Consider the following 14,591-nt stretch of genomic DNA (forward strand, 5'->3'; position numbering starts at 1 on the left):
ACGTTTGCTCATGATCTCATGGTTCGTGGGTTCAGGCCCCGTGCTGGCCTCTGTGCTGACAGTTCAGAGCCTGGAGCCTGCTTCGGATTCTGTGTCACCCTCTCTCTCTGCCCCTGCCCCGTTCACACACACACACACACACACACACTCTCTCTCTCTCTCTCTCTCTCTCTCTCAAAATAAACACTAAAAACACTAAAAACATTTTTAAAACTTAGGGACAACTTTTAAAGTGTAAAAGTGTAACTTTTTCCTTGTGAGCAAATAGGACATACAAGAAGCATATTGAACAGTTATTCACGTCAAACCGACACAAAGAATGAAAAACATGATGGAAAAATGGCACACAAATGCTAAACTGCTCCATGCCCCTCCTCAACACTGCTATGCCACGTGCTTGCACAGCAAAGCTGGTTTGTAAGGGATTCAGATGTAAAATAAAAATTTAAAGGGAACAGGGGAGTCTGGGTGGCTCAGTTGGTTGAGTGTCCGACTTCGGCTCAGGTCATGATCTCGCGGTTTGTGGGTTCGAGCCCCTCATCCAGCTGTGTGCTGACAGCTCAGAGCCTGGAGCCTGCTTTGGATTCTTTGTCTCCCTCTCTCTCTGCCCCTCCCGTTCTCGCATGCTCTCTCAAAAATAAATCAACATTAAAAAAAATTATTTTTTTAATTCAAAGGGAACATACATATAACAAGGGATAACTAGAAATACTGAAAATGAAAATGCTTTTATATGTTAATAAATGCAAAGGAAGCATGGGACTTTTCTAAAAAGGTAAAGCAGTAGGACTTCAGTGTTCTGAAGAATGGGATACTTTCAGTTTATTCAGGTGCCGTATACATTCTGAAATTTTCAGATGCTCTGTTTAACTTTTTAGTTACTCTACCCCAAGCCACGAATACTTAAGAAACAGAAGTTTTCTAAGTAGTATAAGTAGTACAGGAAGATGCTCTTTTGATTCAAATCGTACCTCCATTGCATAGTTCTGGAAGATATTTGTATTACTTGTGTTGCAGGAAGATGCCACTTCTGACTTCCCAGGTAGGGCAAACTTCGACAGGGATCCTGCTCATGATTAAAAAACAAAAAGCAAAACCATTACAATTAATGACCAAGGCTATGAAAATCTTTCACTTTCATAAATCCTCTGATAAAATGTCAAACTGTTCTGTTTAAAATAGCAATTTGAGAAACAAACCAAATAAATAGTGAAAAAATGCTTTTCAAGGCATACATTTTTGTTTTGAGTACAAACCTAAGGACATGTGCTCTAATCCTACAGATCCCCACATGCTAGGGGTGTTCATTCACTACTCACTGAGGAAGCGCTTTGTGCATACAGGCTACAAGGCATTCTAGTTATTTGTCATTACCATTTCGCTGTTTCTATTTTTCCATGTTTAAAATCCAAGAATGTGGGGGCGCCTGGGTGGCTCAGTAGGTTAAGTGCTGACTTCGACTCAGGTCATGATCTTGCGGTTCGTGAGTTCGAGCCCCATGTCAGGCTCTGTGTGGACAGCTCAGAGCCAGGAGCCTGCTTCGGATTCTGTGTCTCCCTCTCTCTCTGTCCCTCCCCGGCTTATGCTCTCTTTCTCTCTCTCTCAAAAATAATAAACATTAAAAAAATACAAGAATGTGTTCAGTTTTAAGGTCTAAAACATAAAATAGCTAATTTTATTTCCCATCATAAAAAAGATTTACTAGCAATTCTCTGTCTTGTAAGGATCTTTTAAGATCTGGTGCAGTAATCTTGTTCTTAAACATGAGGGAAGAATTTCCAAATGTATTCTTCAGAGTAACGGATATTAGTTGGTATTAAAACAACAACAACAAAAACAACAACAAAGGGGAGTTCTGTGGTCAAATCATTTGTTGACAGTGGCTATTATATGTTGTTAGTAAAACTGAAGGTAATCCATACCATTTCTTTTCTTTTTTTTCTCAATAGTTACAAAATGTTATAAACACTTACATTTTTATAAAGTAAAGGTAAAAATAAGTCATGGGATAAACTACCAGTTCACAAGAAATAAAGAAGGGAAAACGTGTTAAACACCAGTCATGGGGATGCAATCGGCATAATCCAGACGAATGACCTGATTGCTTCCATAAATAAATGACGATGAAAAAAAAATTGTTCTAGATCTGCCACCACTGGTCCTAGGTTGTGCCTCACATATGCGTTGAGAGGGACAGAGAGAGCTGAAGCCTCACATCAACCTTTAAGCTACTGAGAGCTGGTGGTATTGCAGTCCTTTCCTGCATGGTTCCCCATAACCCTCTGTAATTCCTCTCTGCTAAAGCTAGTTAAAACTCCCTTCTCATACCTTCTATTAGGCTTGAGTACTGTAATTATTTATGTGGGCAGCCTACCTTTTGTATCTAATTAATCTAGAGCACAGAATAAATATTCATTGTGATAAATACGAATCAGGCTATAAGGTAACTTTTATTTCTTAGCATAATAAATTGTTCTTGTCTATTCAAAAGAGGTGGGGGGAGCCGATTTCTTCATGAATGGATGACAAGATGGAAAAAAAGAGAGGTAACAAAGATAAAACATATCTTAGGAAAACATAATGTTAACAGACATATTAACCAGATGTGACAAGTGGACCTTGTCTGGATCCCAATTTGAACAAACCACCTATAAAAAGAGCTTTATGAGATAAATATGAAAATTTAAACTAAGTGAATATTTGATATAAAATGTTATATATTATCACATTAAAATATAATATTATAATTATGTTTTCAAACAGCAAATGCTTCACAAAAGACACATGCTATGAGTTCCTAACTGGCCATGCTAACATATAGTGTTAGAAGACAACGTTCATCTGTGAAGGGAGCAGTGACTAGATGTGGGCAGGACAGGAGGGTCTGGATGTTGTTGATGTTCTGTTTCTTGATCTGAGTGCTGGTTACTTAGGGGTAACCTGAGTACTGATAATTGAGTAACCTGAAATGTATTTACATACATAAAAGTATACGCATTACATGCATATTAATAAAATTAAAAATAAGTTTATGAAATACATGATTTTACTAAAATGTTAAACAAAATTTTTTTGAAAAGAAAACCCCTGGCCCCAAAACGCATCATAAAGGCTGAATTCCCAAAAGGGCTTTATATCTAATCAAATTGCAGTTTCAACCTCCCTTAGAGTATAGTTTTAACCAGTCAGTCAGGAATTTTCCAACCAGTGCCAAGGAGTCTGCCACATGGGCCCCTCCATCTCACAAAGGAAGATGAAGTCATCTGCATGGTAAGACTGCTTCTCCCCAGGGAAAGTGACTTCGCCTGGAAAATTCTTTTTCTTTTGCTAATAACTTTCTTGCCCCACCCTTCTATAAAAACCTTCTGTTTTGTATAATTTGGAGCTCCCTTCTACTTGCTAGATGGCATGCTGCCCAATTCATGAATCGTTTAAGAAAGCCAGTTAGATCTTCAAATTTACTTGGTTGAATTCCGTTTTCTTAACAATATAAAACATTAAAGTCCTTATATTTTAGAGCTACATATTGAAGTACTGATGAATAAAATTATATGCTGTTTGGGATTTACTTAAAAACATTTTTTTTAATGTTTATTTACTTTTGAGACAGAGAGAGACAGAGTGCAAGCGAGAGAGGGACAGAGAGAGAGAGGGAGACACAGAATCTGAAACAGGCTCCAGGCTCTGAACTGTCAGCACAGAACCCAATGTGGGGCTTGAACCCATGAACCATGAGATCGTGACCTGAATCAAAGTCGGACACTCCACCGACTGAGCCAAGCAGGCGCCCCTGGGATTTATTTTAAGATAATCCAGTGGGGAAGGAAAAAATGTTGGGACTATAGGAGGGGGAAAGATAAAACAAGACTGGTCATTTGTTGACAATTGTTGCAACTGGGTGAAGGGTAATGCGGATTCATTGTGCTATTCTTTCTACTCCTGTGTACATTTGAAAATCCCCACAACAAAAACTTTTTAAAATAGCAAAGGTGCAAATGAAAAAAATACTATAATGCGTCCATTCCTCCCATCATACATTAGGACAAATTTCAAATGTATTAAATATCTAAATCAGGTGTCAAATCTACTTGTGTATGGCCAAGGGCAAAGAATGGTTTTCAGACTGTTGTTATAAAAAGAAAACGATGGGGGCACCTGGGTGGCTCAGCTGGTTAAGTGTCTGACTTTGGCTCAGCTCATGATCTCACAGTTTGTGGGTTCGGGCTCTGTGTCGGGCTCTGTGCTGACAGTTCAGAGACAGGAGCCTGCTTCAGATTCTGTGTCTCCCTGTCTCTCTGCCTCCCCTCCCACCCCCCCCACCCCCCCCCCCACGCTCATGCTCTGTCTGTCTCTCTCTCAAAAATAAACATTAAAAAAATTTTTTTTTTAAAGAAAATGAGAAAAAAGAATATGTGACAGATGTATGTGGCCCACAAAACCTAAACTATTTAAAGCAGGCCCTTTACAGAGAAAGTCTGCTGAACTCAGAAAATGTTAGAAAGAAAACTAAACAAATGTCAGAAGAAAACACTGGCGAACTCTGGAAGGGGAAATCTTTCCTAATACCTCAAAATCCAGAAGTAGTCAGGGAAATGCTGAGAAATTTGATGACATAACATTAAAAACTTCTGTGTGGCAAAAATACCCACAGAAATTTAACACACTTGGAAGGAAATATCTGACAATTATATGACACAAAGGATTCCCTAATATAAAAAAAGAACTATCAAAACTTAAAAAAAAAAGGGCCAACAAGTGAAACGCAGGCAAAAGATAGTCCATAGAAAAAGAAATACAAATAGTCCTTGAACACATAAAAAGTTACTCAACTTACAAGAGTAATATAAATGAAACCAAACTGGAATACAGTCCTCACCTATCAGATGGCAAAAAATCCAAAAGTGTGCTAACATATTTTGTTGACAAGGCTGTGGGGAAATAGGTATTCTTATATACTGCCAGTGGGAGTGCAAAACAGCATACCCCCGAGGAAGGCAACTTGGCAATACCACTTCAAGGGAGAATTTTTGAGTATCTTCCAAAGATACCCTGTCAAAAATATAATATGACATACATGCGTCATAGCATCACTGATACTAGTCAAAGGCTGGACACCTAATGTCCGTCAACAGGGAAGTGATTAAAATGAACTATGACATATCCACAGATGATTGACCATGCAACTGTAAAAATGAACAGGGGACAATGCTATGTGATGATATGGAATGATCTTTAAGATACATTGTTAAGTGAAAAAAACAAGGAGTGGGAAAGTAGGTTACTTTTGAGTAAGAAGCCAAGGAGGCAGTAAGAACACACACATCCCTATATTTTTATAGCAGCAGCAATAAAGGATAAACCAAAATGAATAAAAATGGTTACTTCTAGGCACAGGGAGAAAACCAGATGAAGGGGTGGGGCTGGAAGGCACACCTCTCTAAAAGTGCCTGGGTTTCTTATTGTTTTGGAGATCTGGAGCTACGCAAATCTTTTACAAAATTAAAACAAAGGAAAACAAGTAAAGGCACCACATATAAAATGCAGTATGACCAAGCTGTGTGGACACACCTTCTAAGGAGGCAGAACTTTCCAGGCTTGTTCTGCTGAAATCAATTCCCTTAGTCCCTGAAGTGGCACTGCTCTCTTGGGAGGAAGTGGCTCCTTCCAACTCCTGGCAAACATCTTCATCTGTTAAAGAGGTAGATTCAGAATCCTGGGCTCCCACTGAAGAAAGACTGGTACGATCAGAACTTTGATCCTGAGGACATAATTATAAGCTTAATTTCCTTCATATTTAAAGTTAATTATTTAAAATGTCACTCCTAAGGCAGAGGAAATGCCTAATTACTCAGATGATCGATTAATCAACATTACAATGTCTACAGAAAGAAAACAACCGATTTCACAAGGGCTACTAATTTGGACAAACAGCGGGCTGGAAATCATTTAGATAACATTTGGAGTTAGATCAAAGCAGATACCTGCTAGTAAGATACCCTTGGCTGACTTTGAATCTCTTCATTTATTGTTCCTTTCCCTCCCTGCAAATCCCAGCCCAGGATGATACCATTAGAATTGCATTCTATTAAAATTTATGTTTACATTTTATTGTTTTCCATAATAACCTAGGTTTCAAAGACATGTATTTCCAGTTTTCATTTTTGAGAACACCAAAATGTTAAGTTAAATATTTTGCTGGTTACATCAACAATACATATGAACATCTGATAGGTATGAATTTTTGTATAAAGAAAAATATTGGAGTGGGGGGGTGCCTGGGTGGCTCAGTCAGTTAGCGTCTAACTCTTGATATCAGCTCTGGTCATGATCTTGAGGTTCACAGAATCAAGCCTCACTTTGGGCTGGGCTCTGCACTGGCAGCACAGAGCTTGCTTGGGAATCTCTCTCTTCCTTTCTCTCTCTGCCCTTCCAAAGCTTGCTCTTGCTCTCAAAATAAGTAAATAAACTTAAAAGAAATTTAAATATCTATAATTCTACTGCCCAGATAATACAATTTACATTTTTTTAGTCATGGTGTGTGTGTGTGTGTGTGTGTGTGTGTGTGTGTGTGTGTTGAGTTGTTCTTTTTTAGGATTATTTGAACATTTTTATTGGCTTTTTTTGGCCACATCGCATTGTGTTTTTAAAGTGGGTGCTCTAGGAATTAGAATATACACACCTAATCATTTACAGCCTACTTCAGGTTCTTATCATACCACTTCATATATAATAACTAATGAATGTCAGCAGAGTGAATCCCTTCACCACTGTAAAACATGTACCTATGTTGCATATTCCGTAACATGTCATAAGTTTTAGGTTGGAGAATTATAAGCATTTTAAGGAATTTAAGAGATAAAAAAGTATATTTTTTTATATTATACAACTATTTACCATGTATTTTGTTCTTCCTTCATTCCTGCAGGTACAGTTTTGCTTGTGGTATCATTTTCTTCAGCCCGAAGAACTTCCTTTAGCATATTTTATACAGCAGGACTGCTGGCCATGAATTCTTTTCCTTTATCTGAAAATGTGTTTATTTCGCCTTTACCCCTGAAGAGTATTTTCACTGGATAAAGAATTCTGGTTGACAGGTCTTTTGGCACATTCGTGGTGTGGTTCCAGTGTGTTCTTTCCTCCACGGATTGTGATAAAAAATATATGGTCATTCAAATCCTCATTCCTCTGTAGGTAATGTGTCATTTGTCTTTAACAGTTTTCAGGATATTTTCTATTAATTCCCCCCACCCCCAGCAGTCATTTTATTAGTAGATGGATATCTTTGCTTTTTAGCAGTTTTGCTTATGTGTGTATAGATGTGGTTTCGAGTTTATCCTAATAGTTTACTGAGCCTCTTACACCTGTAAATCTAAATCTTTTACCAAGTTTGGGAAGTTTGAGCCATTATTTATTTCTTCAGATATCTTTTCTACCACAATCCTTTTCTCTAATATTTCTGGAACTCCAATTATATGTTATATCTTTTGATATTGTCCCACAAGTCTCTGAGGCTCTTTCCTCTACCCTCTCCATTCTGCTGAGCCCATCCAATGAGTTTATTTCAGACTTTTTTTTTTTAGTTATACATTGTGTTTTTCAAAAATAGTTTCTATTTCTTGCTGAGAATTCCTTTTCATTTATCCAAATGTGTTTTTCTTTAACCTCAGGAAACCTCGTTATAATACCTACTTTAGAGTTTCAGTTGGATAATTTCAACATCTGGGTCATCTCAGGGTTGTCTTTCCCTTGAGAATTGGGTCACATTTTCCTGGTTCTTTACCTATCAAGCAATTCTGGATTTTATTTTGGACACCATGAACGTTATGTTTTGGAGTCTGGGTACTGTTATAATCTCTTGGAGAACACATGCTTTTGCTACAGCAGGCTGGCAATAAGGTTATGTTCTGATTATAATTTGTGTTTCAATTTTTATAGGCAGTGACAATTCTTAGTTTAGTCCTCTAAGCTTCGTCTCTGCTGGTTTGCATTTATCCCGTGCACGTGTCGCTCAAGGGACTCTTGTTTGGGGCATTCACAGAATCTGGGAATCCCCTTCTCTCAGATTCCCCTCAAACTCTCCAGCTCACAGCTGCCCCCCTTCTCTGGTTCCTCTGCCCAGGAACTGTGGGGTTTCTCTTGAAGTCTCAGCTGCCAGGGCTGTCATGCCACACAGTGACTGGACCTGCTCTTGGGGTGAAGATGCAGGAGAAAAGAAAATGGGGAATTCACCTCTGTCTGGGTCCCTCCCCACAACCTGCCTGCTTTTTCAGAATTCTTAGTTGTTTTTGGTGTTTTGTCTGGAGATTTTAGTTACATTCAGGGGGAGGGATGGGCTTTGGTGGCCTTAAATTACCACAGTGGAACTGGGACTCTCACCCTAATTTTTAGAGATGATATTTGCTGGGTGTAGGAAAACAGGGTGACAGTTTTCTCTCAGCGCTCTAAAAGGGTCTTTCCAGGATCTCCGGACATCAAAGTTTCTGTTCAGAAGACAAGTGTCGGTTTCTTACTGTTGTTCCATTTGAAGGTAAGACAGCTCTTGTCCCTGGCTCCTTCTATGATTTCCTCTTTGTATTCCATTTCCATCTATTTTAACAGGAGATGCCTAAGTATGGTTTTCTTTGCATTTATTCTGCTTGACATTTGTAGATCTTCTAAATATGTGAGTTGCCATCTTTAGTCACTTCGGGAAAATCTTTGGCAATTCGCTTTTTAAATGTTCCTTCTATCTCATTCTTTCTTCTTTTGGAACTCAGTTACATCAGTGTTAGGCACTGTCACTAAATCCCACCTCTGTTTTTGTATTTTCCATTTGTTTTCCCGTCTGTGCTTCAGAGTGGATATTTTTTACTGAGTTTCCATCTAGTTTACTACTTTCTTTTTCTGTGCTTTGTCTGCTGTTAAATCCAACTACTGAACTACTGCAATCTTAATTTCAAATCTTTTTCAGTTCTAGAATTTATACTTGATTCTTTTTAATGGATAATTATCCAGTGAAACTTTCTACCTTTGCAGCTGTTTTTCACTTTTTCCTCAATTTTCTTGAACATACTAAAAGTATTTCAAAAGTCTCCTGCTAAGTTAACTATTTGGACCACCTGAAGGTCTCTTCCCACTCCCTGTTTTTCTTTTGTTTTTTAGTTACGGTCCCATCTCTTGGTATAGCGATTTTTCATTAAATGATAGAATATAAAAAATTATATGTAAAAAATCACGAGGACTCTAATGATATTCTTTTCCTCTAGAAAGGGCACACTCTTTCATGTGTTCGATAAGGCTGATTATCTTCATCTAATCACAGGCTGAGCTGAGACAAGCCCGGGGTGCCATTCTGGTCAGGTGTAGTCCACCTCTGGTTTGCCAACAGCATGGCTCTGTAGGACTTCTGACTAAGGGCTCCGTGTGCTTATCGAAGCTCCCTGCCTCCACTCCCGCCCCCTAAGAACTTAGGAACTCTTTGCAACTGTATTCCCGACACCGTGAAACTGCTGAAAACTCTTTTTCGTCAGAGACTTTCGGCTTACCTTTTTAGCCTCTTGTCTCATGCACTATCAGTATTTGGAACATATCTTGAAGGAAAAAAATTGGTGCTATTTGAGGACCCTCAAGCCTCTAATTTTGTCTTCCCAGTTTTACGAGATCCCCAAAGCTCTGTGGCCCCTCACCTCTCCTCAGTCCTCTGATAAGGGATTTGCAACTCCCAGTTCTGAGCTCAGATTCAACAAATGCCCTCAGGGGAAACGTAGCTGTAGCGTGTCCGGCTCCTCTCTGCTATTCTCTTCTTGCTACGATCTTGCCCCAGTACTTTCTAGTTGCTTTAGCAAATGTCTGATGACTTTAAACAGATACTTTATATTTCCTTTAGCTTTTTGCTCTCGAGAGATATGTAGTGGGTCCATCACAAGCTACTGCATCCTAACTAGGAGGAAAAATCCTATGTCGGCTGATAATTTTGAAGGCATGCTAGACAGTACCTGAAAAAAAAAATCCCCATTTTGAAGGAAATAATGAAGTTCAGTAGGCATTTTCATATAACACTCATTTTTACTCCAGCTACAATCATTTTCGTTCGAAAGTGAACTAAAAACATAACCCTTGGTTAGTGAATTTTCTTTCGAAGTTATTATTCAAGTTCAGGTTCTGATATTTACAAACCTTACGCATCCCAAGATTCCTTTTTGGTCAAGTTGTGTTTAAGGAGAATGGTGAAAACGGACATCTTTGCAAGGAAGGGGCTTTTGGTGGTGGAGGAGGGTAAAAGGGAAAGTAGAAAACACAAACAGAACTTACCTTAGATGAGGTGGTATACATGGTGAATCTTGAATACCATTTGCTGGCTTTCTCTGCAACTCCTTTCCCAGCAGTAAACATACTGTTCCTCAGAACGTCTAGTTTAGGTACTAGCAGTGTATCTAAATTAAATGAAGGTGACGAATGGGTTAATGCATCTTGAGAGTCTTCCCTAAATGGGCAAGTAGGTGAGAAGGCCGGAGAAGACCAGAGTCTGTCCCTTGGTCTCTCCTCCGTTTTCGTGTAACTTTTAGATTTGGTAAGTCTCATCGGCCTAGGAGAATGAGGAGGCAAGCTGGATCTTCTGCACGCCTTGACCAGTGTTGGACTTTTCTTACCAGTTGATTTATCGTCACATGCCCGTTGTAAATCAATGCTTGGCGTGCGGCTCGTCAACGGACTGCTCATGTTATTCATATACATCACAATTTCTTCAGCCAAATCACGCCTAGCGGATGGTGTTGAAACGCTTTTGCTGTCATCGTCATCCTCCTCCTCCTCCCCTTTTTGCTGCTGTTCAGTCTCAGCCACCAAAAGGGAGAGGGGATCAAATCCCGTGGCGACATCCGTTTTCTCAGAGGGTTTTACTGAAAAGCTGCTGCTGAGACGCTGAGTCCTCTTGGGGTTTTGTGAAGCAACATATCCCACTTTTGACCCATCTATTTCGCCGTCTAAGTCCTCCAAATCAAAAATAACGGGAGAATCCACTTTATCTGCCAAACAATCGGAACCATCGAAAGGTGTATCGTCATCACTAGATTCCTTTTCTAGACTGTCTCTTTTTGATCTCAAAGGTGGCTTTCCAATATCAAGACTAGTTGGTCTTGTGCTTTTTGAGATCACATTTGAAAGTATTTTTGCGTCAGCTCCTAGTTTTTCGGCCATGTCTCCAGGATTTGCTTCCTGGTTGACTCTACTGAGCACAAGTCCCACCAGTACTCCTCCGCTAAGACTGCGCTCTCTGCTTCCCCAGGAGAGTCGCTGCTGCAAATCAGCTTCGTTGTCACTTTTATGTCTTTTCCTGAAGCATCTGCTTGGACTCTTTCCTGTTTCATTTGGACCCTCAAAGGGTGACATTAAGAGCAGCTCAGATGTGCTTTCTGAAAAACAAGTCAAGTGTTTTTAGCCATGAAAAATGTCATGTGCAAATGTAAGGTGTCTTACATTTTGAAAATACTAAGTAATGAAAGTGATAATAGCAAGTACTCACTGAATTATTTCCTCTGAGTACCGTCTTAGTTGACAGACACCATTAACTAGGCACTTCCCTCGCATTACTTACTACAATCATTCCAACATCCTTACGGGTTGAGAAGAAACTGACGCTCAGAGAGATTAATTATCTAGCCCAAAGTTACCCAGCCCTTAAGTGAAAGAAGTGGGATTCAAGTCCAGACATGACTGACTATGAAAGGTATGCTCTGAGACATTAACATGTACTGCTTTTTAAAATTATTTTTATTTAAATAAAAAAAAATCTTTTTTAACATTTATATTTGAGAGAAAGAGACAGAGCATGAGCAGGAGAGGGGCAGAGAGAGGGGGAGACACAGAATCCGAAGCAGGCTCCAGGCTCTGAGCTGTCAGCACAGAGCCCGATGTGGGGCTCAAATTCACGAGTGGTGAGATCATGAACTGAGCCGAAGTTGGATGTCCAATCGACTGAGCCACCCAGGCACCCCTAAATTTTTTTTAACATTTATTCATATTTGAGAGACAGAGATAGATTGTGAGTGAGGGAGGAGCAGAGAGAGAGGGAGACAAAGAATCTGAAGCAGGCACCAGGCTCTGAGCTGTCAGCACAAAGCCTGACGTGGGGCCTGAACTCACAAACTATGAGATCATGACCTGAGCCCAAGGCCGATGCTCAACTGATGGAGCCACCCAGGCCCCCAGCGTGTACTGGTTTTTAAAACTGATAAATTAAGATTAATATTTACCTTTCTTGGAGTGGGAGATACAGGCTTTCAACCATGGAAGAAAGAAATCATGGGAATAAAAGGCACAGCACAGGGCATACGTCCAGTGATAGTGTAATCGTGTCGTATGGTGATACGTGGTAGCTCCACTGTGGGGAGCACACCATACGTCTAGAGATGCTAAATCGCTCTGTTGTACACCTGAAACTATTGTAACATTGTGCGCACTCAAAAAAAATTGTAAATGTACCTTTCTTATATTTAATAATAAATTTATATTAATTCTACTAAGTTGATTAAGCAACAGTTACGCAATCGTGGTTGTACTAGATGACCTTGAGATTCTAAGACTTCTGCCTGTAAAAATGAAAAACAAAACAAAAAATGCTAAACCAAACCAAATAAAAGGCAGCTACGTTAGTTTTACCCCATATAGAAAAATTATTTTAAAAAAAGCTCTAAATCCTAGGACTATAGATATGGCTAAATAATTTTACCTTTGTTTTACATATGGTTTGCAAGTTTATAACAGTCAAATGTGAATGGCTACTTTCTACTCAGAAACACTTTTCACTGCTTTTTGCCAAATTACTTAGATACCAAGGCTGAAAGCAGACATTTAGATTTCTGATCACCTTAATTGTTCTAATTACGTGGGAGTCTTCTCTAAAGTGGTAGCCTAGGTATGGTATTGTTAACTATTCTTTTTATATGTTTATCCAACAGAATTAGTGTGCTATCACCAGGCAATTATTAAAAATGTGCCTTTTTCTTGCCATGTGATGCATTCATTTAACAGGATAGGAGATAAAAGTAATAATATAACAAGTAATAATATAATAAGCATATATCATTAACAGGGAAAACAGCATAACAGAAAGGTAAAATTTATTCTTTGCTTCTATATCACCTTATGATTAAGGACATAAAAAATAAAAAATATGCTTTCTTTTAATATTCTGAGAAATCTCCTGCTTGACAGATTATATATTATCAAAGACCTGGAGGAATTTTTTTTTAACGTTTATTTATTATTGAGAGACAGAGAGAGACAGAGCACGAGCAGGAGAGGGGCAGAGAGAGAGGGAGATACAGAATGTGAACCAGGCTCCAGGCTCTGAGCTGTCAGCACAGAGCCTGAGGCGGGGCTCAAACTCACAAACCGCAAGACTGTGACCTTAGTTGAAGGCCTAACCGACTGAGCCACCCAGGCACCTGGACCTGAAGGAATTTTACAACCCAAAGACAGTACTCTGGGATTGCATTTAAATAGCTGTGTAAGGGTTCCCTTGCAAAGTCAAAACCATGCTACAGCCTGAAGGCAAATAAAGCTGGTTATCAAATTATACCAGGGGAGGGCAAACTATGCTTCTGACCCAAATCTGGTCTGTTGACTGTTTTTGTACAGGCACCCCTGGTTTTTTCATTTTTCTTAAGTTTATTTATTTTTAAGAGAGAAAGAGAGAGCGAGAGCGCGCGCGCGCGCGCACGCGAGAGAGAGAGAGAGAGAGAGAGAGAGAGAGAGAAAGAACACATGGGGGAAGGGCAGAGAGAGAGGGAAAGAGGTAATCCCAAGCAGGATCCAAGCTCAGCGTAGAGTCTGGCGGGGAACTCAATCCCATCTCTATGAGATCATGACCTGAGTTGATATCAAGAGTAGAATGCTTAACAAACTCAGTCACGCAGGCACCCCTGGTTTTTAGATTTTTAAAAGGTTGTAAAAATCACACACCCACAAAGAAGATTAGGTGACAGAACTGTGTGTGACCTGCAAGGCCTAAAATACTATCTGGCTACTTACAGTTAAATCAGTCCAATCCTTGGTTCATATAAATGCTAAGGTCCACCAGACTACGCTGGATGCTTCATGCCTCTGACACAGAGCCACAAACTACGTAACTTCCTTGGACCAGGCAGTTCTGTGACATAATTCTGGCCAGTAATGTTAAAGCAGTAGTTTTTGAGGGTTTCTGGAAAAGTTTTTGCTTTCCCGATAAAAGGAGATAGATGTGGCTGGTGGTCCTATCATAGGCTTTTAAAACCTGACTTGTTCAGCAAAGACAAAAGTCAGACAATGAGTCAGCTGCTGATTACTTTGACAAAATGTCAGGATCAAAGGATGGTTTATAATCATATTAAAACAGCAAGGTCATAAAAGCAGATCTTAGGAAAAAGGCAAGCATGAATAGATAGTAATGGAAGAACTACAGAGCAAAGACTACCAAAGGCAAGGTATTAAGAGTTATAATTAGACAATGACTAGGAGGGACTAAATGGTGGTGAGGCAATTCCACAACGCCAATGAAACAAATGTTAACATTTTAGTTTTAACAATTATCTAATAAAGAAATGCAAAGTAAGATGGCTATAGATCATTTAACT

The 14,591-nt window shown here is 39.3% G+C and overlaps 1 protein-coding gene across 9 annotated transcripts in view; it reads right to left on the reverse strand.

The window, feature by feature from the left end:
* DENND4A (DENN domain containing 4A) overlaps nt 1-14,591 on the reverse strand; it is a 133,888-nt gene that overhangs the window by 21,590 nt on the left and 97,707 nt on the right. For all 9 annotated transcript variants that reach the window (XM_049613770.1, XM_049613774.1, XM_049613771.1 and 6 more), the window contains 3 exons: nt 10,291-11,390; nt 5,569-5,758; nt 972-1,066 (listed from right to left, as the gene is read on the reverse strand). In XM_049613770.1, coding sequence (XP_049469727.1) covers nt 972-1,066; nt 5,569-5,758; nt 10,291-11,390 — 1,385 coding nt within the window. The remainder of the gene's footprint in view (nt 1-971; nt 1,067-5,568; nt 5,759-10,290; nt 11,391-14,591) is intronic.

The sequence above is a fragment of the Panthera uncia genome, assembly GCF_023721935.1.
Source record: "Panthera uncia isolate 11264 chromosome B3 unlocalized genomic scaffold, Puncia_PCG_1.0 HiC_scaffold_1, whole genome shotgun sequence".
Taxonomy (NCBI): Eukaryota; Metazoa; Chordata; class Mammalia; order Carnivora; family Felidae; genus Panthera; species Panthera uncia.